At 32.2% G+C, this 12,870-nt stretch overlaps 1 protein-coding gene across 2 annotated transcripts in view; it reads left to right on the top strand.

Moving 5' to 3' along the window:
• The window catches only part of LOC140059520 (heat shock 70 kDa protein 14-like), a 51,652-nt gene extending 41,788 nt beyond the window's left edge, over nt 1-9,864 (top strand). The window contains exons 5-14 of one of the 2 annotated variants that reach the window (XM_072105455.1): nt 333-423; nt 2,004-2,108; nt 2,829-2,990; nt 4,014-4,169; nt 4,499-4,601; nt 5,091-5,219; nt 5,673-5,762; nt 7,037-7,207; nt 7,614-7,684; nt 9,234-9,864. In XM_072105455.1, coding sequence (XP_071961556.1) covers nt 333-423; nt 2,004-2,108; nt 2,829-2,990; nt 4,014-4,169; nt 4,499-4,601; nt 5,091-5,219; nt 5,673-5,762; nt 7,037-7,207; nt 7,614-7,684; nt 9,234-9,387 — 1,232 coding nt within the window. In that variant the 3' untranslated portion in view covers nt 9,388-9,864. The remainder of the gene's footprint in view (nt 1-332; nt 424-2,003; nt 2,109-2,828; nt 2,991-4,013; nt 4,170-4,498; nt 4,602-5,090; nt 5,220-5,672; nt 5,763-7,036; nt 7,208-7,613; nt 7,685-9,233) is intronic. The other variant, XM_072105456.1, reaches the window with a different exon arrangement.
• The last annotated feature ends 3,006 nt before the right edge of the window (nt 9,865-12,870 follow it).

The raw sequence follows: 12,870 nt of genomic DNA, 5'->3' as shown, positions 1-12,870 counted from the left end.
TTTGTAATTAATTAATCTCTGTCTTCAACCCACATCGTGGGCAAAGGCCTCTCCCAATTGATCCTATCTTTTGCAAATTAATTTATACCATTTTTAAATTTATATTTTCTGCATAATTCAACAAAATGTGGCATGGACAAGCGGTTTCAGTCATGTGTTGCAAAAAATGAAACTTCATCATTCATTAGTGCTGCTTATTGTTAATTAGTACAAACTATTGAACAACATGTGATGCTTAAATCATCAATCAAATGGCAAATATACACTCCATGTTGTATAATAAGTTATAATAGCATAGGATGGTTGTAATTGTATATATCAATGTTTTTCAGGTATAGCATCATCTCAGGGTGGGTTAGATGTAATGGACGTTGTACTTACAGTACCAACAAACTTTACTACAGAACAGAGTAATACAATCAGGTAGAGTATTTAGAGTAGAGTAATTTATTTGGTTTATTGTCCGTGTACACATTGAATAGTGTGTGCCTTATTCTCCAGGACACAACATTTGTGTTGTCATAAGAGTTGCCAAATATTATGCAAACTATCAAATAGAAAAATTGATAGATTTATAGGTTAAACCTTCCCAGGACAATGTTGATAATGTTAAACCTCATTACTTCTAATTCCAACTCCCTGCACAAACCTTTAATAGTATGGATGCGTGCAATAACATTTGTATAATAAACTAAAAATATATAACACAAAACTGGACATTTTGACTCATTTGGCCTGGACCCAAGATAGTTGATAATGTTGAAAGTTCATAAAACATTGTACAATTTCTGTCATTTTGATATCCATTGTGTATAGATGCATGTAGTAGGACAAATTTGTATAAATTTAAATGCAAATACCTTGCCAAATTACAAATTAATTAGTATTTCCTGTCACCTATTGGTGTTTGTTGTTTTTGTTTAATTCGATTACTTGATCATGAAAATGGTTTCATGATGATTCCGAAATGTCGATCTTGTTTTTTGTCATTAAATTTTATTGTAAAATACCATGCCAGCCTGTAAAATTTAAATAATCTCTATTTGTCTTGATCGCTATTGATAGAATTTTTTATAATTCATAATTTTGCATAACCCTGATAAATGCTAGTTTAGTACTACTTGTGAAGTGTGTGGTGTTGATGTTTTTTATTACTTAGTAAAATAGAATTTTGCTAAGTATAGTCTGTACATGCTTTGTTTATTTGTTCACACAATAGCATGTCCACAATTTCTAAGTTATCAGCCTCATATGAATGTTTAGGTGTTATTAGGTTTACTTACAGAACATGCCTATTCATTTTTAGGAAAATTGGTATACTGGTGTCACAAAAGCTTATTATTAAAATCTGACTTACCTGTATTTTTCATATGTGCTAAAATATTAAAAAGCACACCCTCTCTATTCTTTTTACATGGGCTGAAATATCAAGTTGTGACCCCTCTCTCTCTGAATAAAGTTTCCCTGATGTATTTTACCAATAAAATTGGTGTTTTCATTTTTTTATTTTATTTATTCAATTTTCTGCCATATTCAATACAAAGAAGACAAAAATAAATGTAAAAGGCAAGGAAAGACCAAACAGGTCAAAAGACTGTGCTAGTTGGTCAACCCAAAACAGAGCACAAAAATAAACCAAACAAATTACATTCTACGCTTAAAGTATCTACAAGAAAGCGACCAACTACACACATTTTCAATATCAAAATTATTAAAAAAATAAATATTGAGATAATTAAGTAATTTGGTTTTAAAACTAACAGACATATCTAAGTTGCGAATTTCACCGGGTAAGTTGTTCCAAATTCTTGTAGCACGTGGGATATATGATTGAAAAGAAGATTCTGTTCTGCAGCGACGAATATCAAAAAGAGTACCAACAGAAGAGGAGCTACGAGTAACACGTTGTGGATTGCGATTATTAAATAAAATTGTCAGTATTAATTATATTAGAATTGAATAACTTAAAAAGAATTTATATTTTATTTTTCATTTTGTTACAGCAAAGCAGCAAGTGTGGCAGGGTTCAGAATATGTCGAATAGTGAATGAAGCGTCTGCTGCAGCATTAGCATATGATATTGGACAAGACACATCAGCAGAGATTAGGTATACATTACAATCAATTTCTTTAATTTTCTTTTCCGTAAAGGAACACCCACGTCTCATGCAAAAGTGCTTACTGTACGTATTGGACTAGTCCAGATAGTCATATTTCCACTCTAATAAGATGCTGTAGGCATTTCGTGTTTAAAGCGAATAAACATTTCATTTTTCTCAAATCTGGACTTGTCTATAGTCGCTTATAAAGGATTTGGTAGATAGCTCACTAAACTTTTCATTATGCTTAATGTTTTTAGGCACCATCATTATGATTATGAGTGTCATTATTTTCCAATAATTTTCAAAAATTATATTCATTGTCAACAAAAGGTTTATTGTAGCCACTTAATATATGAGAAAAGGCAAAAAAAGTTTTTAACAATTGTCTAGAGGCTTTTGAATACATGTACATTATGTTTGACTGTGGTTATCTAATATTATCTCGTACACACTAGGCCTTATACTAATCGTCTTTGTTTTCTTTACTATTCTCAAATCTAATCTGCCATATTGTAAGTTGAGAAAATTTAACTATACATACAGGAACTACATAAACATTAAGAAGGCATAGGAAAATTAGTTTATTATGATTTTATACCCAATTTGTAATTGTAGGCATTTGTTTGCCATTTTCCTTTATTAATAAAATCTACTTGTATGTTGAAAGCATTTCAGTAGTGTGAGGTTGATATAAAGAAAGAATTAATTTTGATTGTATTGTTTTAGTAATGTATTAGTTTATCGACTTGGTGGAACATCGATGAGTATAGCTGTACTAAATGTAAATTGTGGTATGTACCGGATTCTTGAATCGTATGAACAAATGGACTGCGGAGGATCACATTTTACCAGCTCCCTTGTTGAGGCATGTGCCGTTGAATTCAAAAGGTTTGTTTGTTTGTATTATAATCTTGCATTATGTACTCTATAATTAAAAACCTATAACACAAGAATCTTATGTTCGTAAAATACATGTTTGAAAGGTATTATAGGATAGAACCATATGGCGGTGCCATTTTACTCATAGAGTAGCAGATGTCCCAAATTCACAAAATTTGCAGGATTTTTTTTCTATTCTGTCTCCCCGAAATTGGCTATTTTTCCCCTTAAAATCTGGATGATTTAGGCCTAAGCACAATCCTAGCCTAGAGATTCAAAATCTAAGATAATCCACTGTTATTTTACAATTACTGCTGGCACTGTTTATAATGATGCCCAGTATTTAAGCAAAAGCATTTCTTTGGCCTTTGTTTCACATAGCATAGGTGGCCTAGTGATCGCTGGCTTAGCTAGGCTTGTGATTTTTTTTTTTAAGTAAGGCTTGTGATTTTTTTTATGAATGAAAAAGACATTTTTCATAGTTTTATTATTGTCGGCAATGTGGGGTTTTCGTGTGATACACCATTTACATAGCCAGTCGACAAAAAAGGGATTCGGCAAACTGGCCTAGATCCGTATTCCCTATCAACTATCAAGCCAAGCACACATTGTGTCACATTTAACAATGCGTCAATAACAGTAGGGCAGTGCTCACTCACAAGGTGAAAAGGACTAGAGTAGTGTGCCCTCAATATGTTAGAAAGGTAAAGCCTTTTTCATACTGTATAGGAGATATGATAATACAGCCAGACTTTTCGGTCAAAAGACATTACATCCCAGGGACGCATGCGCAACTTTTGTATCTGTGTACCAGAGATATATAATAATGGTATACTTTTATATTTCCAGTGTGACCTTGTGACCCTGTACTTCTGATACAGTATTTTCAATGCAAAGGCAAATTACTTGCATTCAGCCTACGTCTTTGGCTGTTGCATCCTAGTAGATGATTGCCTTCCAAACCCAATGTCCGTGGTTCAATCCTTGTTTTAGAAGCTACAGAATATTTTTTTCTTTTGATCTTTCTCTTAGACAATGGCGAGTTGATGTACGCGACAACAAGCGTGGGATGGCCAAATTGTCTAATGCTTGCGAGACATGTAAGCATGTCTTATCAACACTCAACACAGCATCTACATTTGTTGAATCTGTTCATGAGGGTATTGACTTTCAAAATAAAGTTTCTAGGTAATGACATTTGATTATTTTTATCATCTTTTATCTTTTGCGTTGCTTCTCATTATAAAATTTAATTTAATCAAGGAGCAAATATCTGAAAAGTCTATTTTCATATTTTTTTTTTTTACAAGCACAACCGCTGTATCGTAAAATGCATGTGGGAATAAGCAATGAATGGTGCTTCTTACAGTTTGTGTCTTTTCACAGACAAATAGTGAATGTTTAATTTTTTTAATGTAGAGAATATTTTTCAAATCATGAAATATTCTCGCTATTATTGTTTATAATGTGTGTATTTTTTTATGGTATTCAGTAGGCAGTAATTTTTTTAATTTCAGGGCAAAATTAGAGTCTCTAATACAAAGCCATCTTCAAGAATGTTTACAGCCAGTTGACAAAGTTTTAGAATCGGCCAAATTGACTCATGTAGATATTCATAAAGTAAGTAAAATAAAATATATTAAAATAATAATGATGATAAAGTTAAATTTAATATAGCCCAAAATGCAGGGCGCCTTAATAGATTCTTGTTATTTGATGAAAGAATTGTGGGTCACATGATATTAAATAATTGTACTATAGCAATCTCAAGAGTGCAATCGAGTACTGCAATTTTGTTTTGTGCATTCATGCACAGTCCGTGAGCAACCACATGTGACAAGAGGCTATGCATGACTAATCATGTTTGATCAACCTGTAGTGATCAACTGCATATGTCTGTATTTGGTAACAAATATATAAGAGTTATTGGGTTTTTTTTGCGAAAACCAAACAATTTGCGAAACTAACCTTAACAGTTTCGCTGTCTGTTTGGATAGCTTCCTCAGAAGAAATGACAAAATACCTAATAGTTATTCATAACCAGATGAACATTTTTAATCAAATATATAAAGCAAAAGAAACATACAATTATTTATTTCCATTTTTTAGGTTGTGTTAGTTGGCGGTTCAACCAGAATACCAAAACTCCAACAATTACTGCGTGCTAAGTTCCCAGAGGCAGAGATGCTAAATACGCTAGCACCCGAAGAAGTTGTAGCTATAGGTGCTGCAAAACAGGTAAACATTTAAATGTCACACTAACCCCTCACTGACAGTGTAACACTGTTGACACACATAAGGTACAAGCTAGAACAAAAGCAGCAGTAATTTAACACATTTGCACACTAAATTAATGAATGGGACATCCCTATTTTCCCATCCTTTTCTAATGGTATAGTCCAATGCCAAGGTGGCCGAAAGTGGCACCTGATCCCAAAAGAAATTTGGATTACTAGGCCTTCTGAAGAACCACAGGTCAGCACCTACCGTGATGAGAATGCTTGCCTGTGTAAATTATCCTTTACAAAACCTAGTACAACAACAATAGAATGGTATCATTTCTGGATGTACTGTGGCCACCACCATGGAACCAACTGCATAATACAAATGAAATAACATGTCAAAGCCATTTTTAAATATGAATCGTAACTATTGAGTAAAAATGTAATGTTTTATATATTTGCTCTGCAGGCTGCTCTTATTTCTGGACATGATGATATTCAGTTGTTAGATGTAGAATCAGTTCAAGGAGAGTGCATTCCTTATGCACTTCTAGTCAAGGTAAAATATTAAATCTTTCACACTATGAATACATTAGGGAGGTTTAACACCATTTTATTTGTTTTTCGTAAGCCAGTAAATATCTGTTTCATATGGCAAGCAAAATATTGAGTGAATGCGTGTAGTACATTTTAACTAACTGCAGGTGGCTAGCCTAGCATAAAATCATAATATTACCCACAGATTTTTTTGTATATTATTATAACGCAACTAATTAGATTCTTGTCATTTGATTAGAGGATTGTGGATCACATTAAATAAATATTCTATTGATCTCTTAATTCCGTCAATGTCGTTATATTCGAGTGTCCTGCAATTTCGTCGTGCTAGTTAATTTTTGTGAGCAACCACACACGCAACAAATAAAAAGGCTAGGCTGTTGACTGATCACATTCGATCAACCTGTAGTATGTGTCATCTATAATGATTACACTATTCTAAAATGTGGGCGCGCCTTTTCGGATTTTGTAGTTATTGGCCTAGCTTCTTGTTAGATTGTGTATGTACAATAATGAATGTTTTATATTCATGCAATGAAACAAATAATTTCATTTCGTGAAAGACAAAATGTATTCTATTTTGTAAGCTTTTTTAAATGCAAGCTTTCTTATAAATATTCATTATTTGGATTTTTTAACACACTCAAGTAGATTCTTCTCATTTGATTGGACGATTGTGGGTCAAATGATATTCAATTAACTACACTTTAGAACTCGCGACATTCCAAATGGCACATTTTTGGAAAGCAATATGTACTAATGTAGACCAATACCTGTCGAGTGAATCTTTCAACAAATGAAATATTTTCCATCATCCAACACAAACATTCATTCTTTGTTTTATTAAAGATGTATTGTCCCCCTGAAAAAATAATTCTTAAAATTATTTTTGTTGAATATTCCATTTTAATGTAACATAATAGTTATCCACTTTGACCAAAAATTGGATCGAAAAAAAATGTATTTACCTGAAAAAATGTAATTTAAAGCAAAAAATGGTCAAATTGGCTGCCAGCCAATGGATTTTTGGTTGAATTTAACCATTTATTTTGTCGTTTTACAATTGAAAACATTTTTTTTTCTTTTTTTTTTCTATGGAAGTGATTAACTTTATTAAAACTACAAAATAACATATTCAAAGTCTGATTTAATTAATCTTCATTTTTTATGTTATTGGAAGAAAATACATCTTTAAATGAAAAATCAATTGAAGAGTGGTATTATTATATAGAAATATTATTTTTTTACTATTTTTGTTTCTAAACCTACTCTTAGGTATCAAATTCAGATGAAACTAGTCTCCAAACAGCTGTTCCAAAGAACACATATATTCCTGTGAGACGACAACATACATACACTGTACAAGAAGATAAATCATCAGTCTGTATAGGAGTCTACTGTGGTGAAGAGGGCAGTACAGAAGAAGAATGTATATTAGTTGCAAAAGTAACAATTAATATTTTTTACTTTTTATATTACAAAATTATTCTACTGCAGTAACTACATTTTTCTTGCAGTAAATGATTTAGTTTGTTTCAGTACAAGATTATGAGCCAATCACTGCAATTAAAAGTTTGTGTATAACCATTATCTAAAAACTACCTTGCTAAATATTTTATAAAGTTAAAGAGTAAACAAAATGCAGTAAAATAATTTTGACAGTCCCTTATACAGTAGAAATAAATATACCAGTTGCGACAGGTTGGTTCTTGTGGTAAGTATTATTGATTCAAGATTATAATAGGGAGATCAAAAGGAGATCAGCTCAAAAGTATAGCAAATTTACAATGATATATCTGTTTTCGATATTTGTAAGATTGCAAATCCTCCTTATTAACATTATTTGTTTCAGCTTGTACTGACTGATCTTCCAACGGATTGTCAAAAGGAGAAACAAGTGACAACTGTATTCCACTACCGCAGGTAAGTTGATGGCTAAAAAACTAAACACATTCATAGTAAAATGTATTCGTGCAAATCTAACCTTAAATTCACTTTCTCAAACTACAGTAGTAGATGCTAGTTCCCTTTCGCACCTGCCTTCTATTTTAACTCCAAATTTGTTAACCAACTTTATACTAACACCACACCTTAGAATTAGTACTTTTATGAAGAATCACATAAAAAGTAACAAATAAATCCTTTAAGTTGATGATTTTACGTTTTTCTAGCACACAGCTCCTGAATTTCATGTTTAAGATTTACGTTTTTATGTAACGCCAAAAATGCAACATTAATAGAAGGCTAAAAACTTGGTGGAATCCATTATATTTAACACATTTTTAGTGAAAATCATGTTCAATTTCAATTAATGCATTCAAAGTTTATGCATTCCACCGAGTTTTTAGCCCTCTATTCAGTGGCGTAACAGGCGGGGGCAGGGGGAGGAATACCCCCCTGGCGGATTTTACCGGGTTGAGAAGCGTTCGATCGGGCTGGGTAACAAGTAAAAAAAATAAAATAAAATACAAAGAAGGGATAGAAGAAAGAAAAAGAAAGAAAATATAAGATAAGAATAAATATACGATATATGATATGGCTTCAAATGAGTCACAGTACAGTACGATATTCAAGTAAGATGAAATACACAAAATCCTGACTGACAAACTCGTGGGAAGACGCACTGCTTATCAGTACATTAACATGCGGTCAGTTGACTGTGGTTTTTGGCGTCTTTTATCTAAGCCGCCATCGCGGGCATCTCATACACAATTGTGACACTGTGCGTGTGAGGCCACCTTAAAAAAATACACTCCTACTAATCATATGTAACGCGCTAGCGATCAGCAAAATGAACGTACTTTCGTGGCTGGCTGTCGCTCCAATACTCAATCTTTCAGTCTTCTAACCGGAAAAATTACTACCTTTGCCAGGTGCGGATCCAATGTTAGATTGAGTTTTCACATGTTCAAATGTTATGTCACCTGTGTTTTTAACGGTGGAAAATGTACGATCATTTTGCTGATTGCTGTGCAATAAATGGGAGTGTTATTTCCAGGCCAACTACTACTAGTTGGAGGCGCCATTTATCATGAATTTTATGGCTCAAGTACTTGGTGTCTGGAAGGATCAGCCCCTCTTTGTCCCCCCCCCCTGACAAGACCCCCTTGGTTACGCGGCTGCCTCTATTATTGTTGCTCTTTTGACGTTCCATAGAAACGAAAATATTGAACATGGAGTATGCAAAAATTCACGAACAGTGAGCGTGAAACACGTCTGCAAAATCGTCCAATTTAAAGGATTTATTTGTTACCTTTTATGTGATTCTCTTTCATAAAAGTACTTATGAGCCCTAATTCACGATAAAGTTAGGTAACAAATTTGGAGTCACAATACAATGCAGGTGCGAAAGGGAACTATTACATTAGTACAGTACCCTATTAAGGTTAAAATTCGGCCTAATAGTTTTGATTCATTCAAATTATAAAATAAAATAGAATTACAATTAGCAAATATTTATTACTGATTTCAGGGAAGGATCAATTCACATCACATGTACAGAAGTTGTATCTGGAAAATCATCTGGCGTTACCATAGAAACCGGAGAATCTAGCGCTTTTGTTGGTGAATCAAGTAAAAGTGTTAGTGAGGATGTCAACAATACAGCAGCAACACCTGAACAGTAGCAACAATTTAATAACTTAACTTGTTTACTACAAAAAAGTCCCTATGTCTGCATTTTTCAATGGCTAATTTACATATTTTAATTTAATATATATTGCTGTTACCCAATCGCTGTTTCAGACAGAATTGACATTAAATGTACATGTATATGTTTTTCTGAAATTTGTTTTTAATAATTTAAATTAAAACTTCTTGCTGGGTTCCACTGCGACTGAATCATTTTAGCTAAATATTTCAAATCTTGCAGGCATAGGGTCTTTCTACAAACCACCTGTTTTATGCAAATAAATTTCTTTGTATACATAATAAATCAGCTAAACCAACAAATTGGTTTTGCTTTGTTGAATTATTTTCGCTTAGCGTACTTTGATTGTGATAGTCAGTTGAATATCAGACAGCACACATGCGCAGTAACGATTTGGAATTTTAAAAAACAGGCCTCATTGGATGTTCTCCGTAAGATTTCGATGCAGATGTATAAAGGCTATTAGAAATGGTTGAATTCGTATGATAATAATTATGATGACATAAGAGGCCTATTTGAGTGGTTTTCTCAAACAGTTTGGTCAAACGGTTTTTTCATGGTCGATGAAAGATTAAGAGTGGATGGGGAGAGAGTGGTTACACAAAAGAAAAATATATAATACCGGTAACGATATTTTATAACTGGATAAAATACGTAGTTGGATCCGTGACTAAACTGTGTATTACACAATTTTTCTCGAAAATGAATAAATTGTAATATTACTTTAACTTTCCTCTTCGAAATCACTCACCAATCATAAAGACTCGTAGAGACTGAAAAAAAGAACTTCGCGGATTGTAGTGCTAGCTTTAGTTCCAGTTAAATTTATCATGACTATAAATTGTAATAATACACATATTTTTTCGTGATACTGTAGCGATAAAGCAATACATGTACGTGACAAATAATACTACTTATATAATTATTATATGCGTGTGTGAATACACCACGGCAGCAACATATTTCTTATCTAATAATTCCGCATAATAATATGGAGGATTTAGACAAAAGACAACGGCAGTCTCAAGAAGCAAAGACAGGACAAGACAAGAATAATCTACATGATGATCTATCATGATAAGAACCCAAACCCAAAAGGTAGAGAAGTGTGATTTCTGCAATTTCATTACTCTGGAGAGTGACACTACAGTGAGAGTTTAAAGATGTATCGTCCCCGAAAAATATGAAAAATGAACATCAATTAAATCAGACTTTGAATATGTTATTTTTGTAGTTTTAATAAATTTAATCACTTCCATAGAAAAAAAAACTTTTCACGTATAAAATGACAAAACAAATGGTTCAATTCAACCAAAAAGGCATTGGCTGGGGCAGCCAATTTGACCATTTTTTGCTTTAAATGACATTTTTCAGGTAAATATATATATTTTTTTCGATCCAATTTTTGGTCAAAGTGGATACCTATTATTTACATTAAAATGGAATATTAAAAAAAAATGTTTTAAGAATTATTTTTTCAGGGGGACAATACATCTTTAACAGAAATTATTGTAAAAAGAAAGGTTTTTAAATAACAGCTGGTGAAAGGGATTATAAAAAGACGTCAACAAAGGCTCAAATATTAGATATAAATAATAAAGATTAAAGAATCCCCGTTATGTCAATTGAATAGTAAAATATAGATAATGAATTCTATTTACCATCTACCTTTCAAATTCTGTCAGGATATCAAAACACATTCATTTCAATTTTAATACAAAATCAACATGAATGCCTTATGACCAACTCGAGCATGAGATTGGTCAAATATTGACTGTGTAATGTCATACAGTGAAACAATAAGACATCTCTTATTTGATTGTGATATTAGGTGAACCAATATTATGGTTAGATTTTCAGACATGGTGAAATGAGGCAATTCTCAAACTGAACTTTAAATCAATATATCCAAGATCCTGATCTGCTTTTAAATATTATTATAATTATTATCACTATTATAAAGAAATGATATTTAATAGTAGAAGTGGAAATTGTTGCAAGTCTACAATTTTTTTAAAGAAAAATATCGCTATGGCATGAAATGCCAAGCTGTTCAATTGTTAATGAAATAGACTAGATTATAGATTAGACTTACCTGTGTAATGTCGTCGTGCAGATAAATAATGTTTTTTTTACGTATAATATATCAAGATTTAGAATACCTAATCTGTCTAGGATATTAATATTTTGTTTTTGTTATGAATATTTATTGTTTTTTTGTAGAGAGGAACAAATCTAAAATTTAAAAGAAAAACAAATCTTCCTCTTATTTCCTTATAAATTGGTTTTAGGCGGATAAAACTAAACAACTTCCTAATAAAGCATCAAGTTGAAGAGAAAAGTTGTTCTTGCGTTATAGTTCCTTGAATATGATGAATGTAAGGAGAACAAGATTTACAAGCAATATACTAAAAATGGATATAAACGTAGGACCTATAAACATTCCATTAAAAGAAGACATGATATCAGAAGACTTAGCCCTAATATTCAAATAAAAGTTTTAAAAGAAGCAGGATAGCCCACAAAACAAAATTAAACAGCTTTATTTCCATTAGGCTCTATAAAAGTAGTTTTAAATAACCTGGAATTTTCCATAAGAGTTCGTGGTGTGTAGAAAATGGTGCTTTCCAGCTGTTTTAAATAAAACTTAATAGTTTCCCATTCTCTTATGTGAAATGAAACTTACACCACACTTATGTTGATCACCAACTTTCTTAAAGTTAACATTTACAGTACAAACGTGGTTTAGAGTTGTACAAAAGAACTGTATTTAATCTAATTTGAACAGCTCTATTTTCTAGATAGCTCTAACTGTTGTCCACATGAAGAGGTCATTCATGAATTGTAAGCATAGGGCCTACCGAACCTAATCATTTTGCAAGACTTTGTAATTTACATTAACTTGCAGAATACCGTAATGCCTACACAAACTTGGTCTTGCACATGTTTGACTGTATTAACACCATTTTTACTATTTATGACTGATCAAGAGTGACAAACCTATGTAATTTATACATGTTGATTGTATAATTAAAGTTACAATAAGTCGAGAAGTTATTGGATTGTTTTAATTTGTGATTTGTTCAAAATCGGATAGGCCTAGCCTCGGTTTATATGAGTTAATTAATAATTTATTATCAACCAGAGTTATCTGCTCATATATTTTAGCTAAGGTAGATCAGAATTTTTGTTGTTAACTAATAGTAATTGTGTGTTGCAAACTATATATAGGAGGTCATGAGTAGATTATTCCCATGGACCTATCTTCCAATATAAAACATTGTGGTCCACGGTGTCGAAGGTTTTTTGGAGGTAACTTCAGTTTTCGCCATGTGACTGGTCAATTTGGTCGAATCGGTACCAGTGATCTTTCTCTTTATTTATTTGGAAGTTTACAGTTTTAAAGATACAGTATATTGTCCCCCTGAAAAATATTTTTTATTTCAAATTTGTTTTTGAA

The sequence above is a fragment of the Antedon mediterranea genome, chromosome 9 (genome assembly GCF_964355755.1).
Source record: "Antedon mediterranea chromosome 9, ecAntMedi1.1, whole genome shotgun sequence".
NCBI lineage: Eukaryota > Metazoa > Echinodermata > Crinoidea > Comatulida > Antedonidae > Antedon > Antedon mediterranea.
The sequence above is the reverse complement of the archived record's forward strand: the minus strand, read 5'-3'. Positions and strand labels throughout refer to the sequence as shown.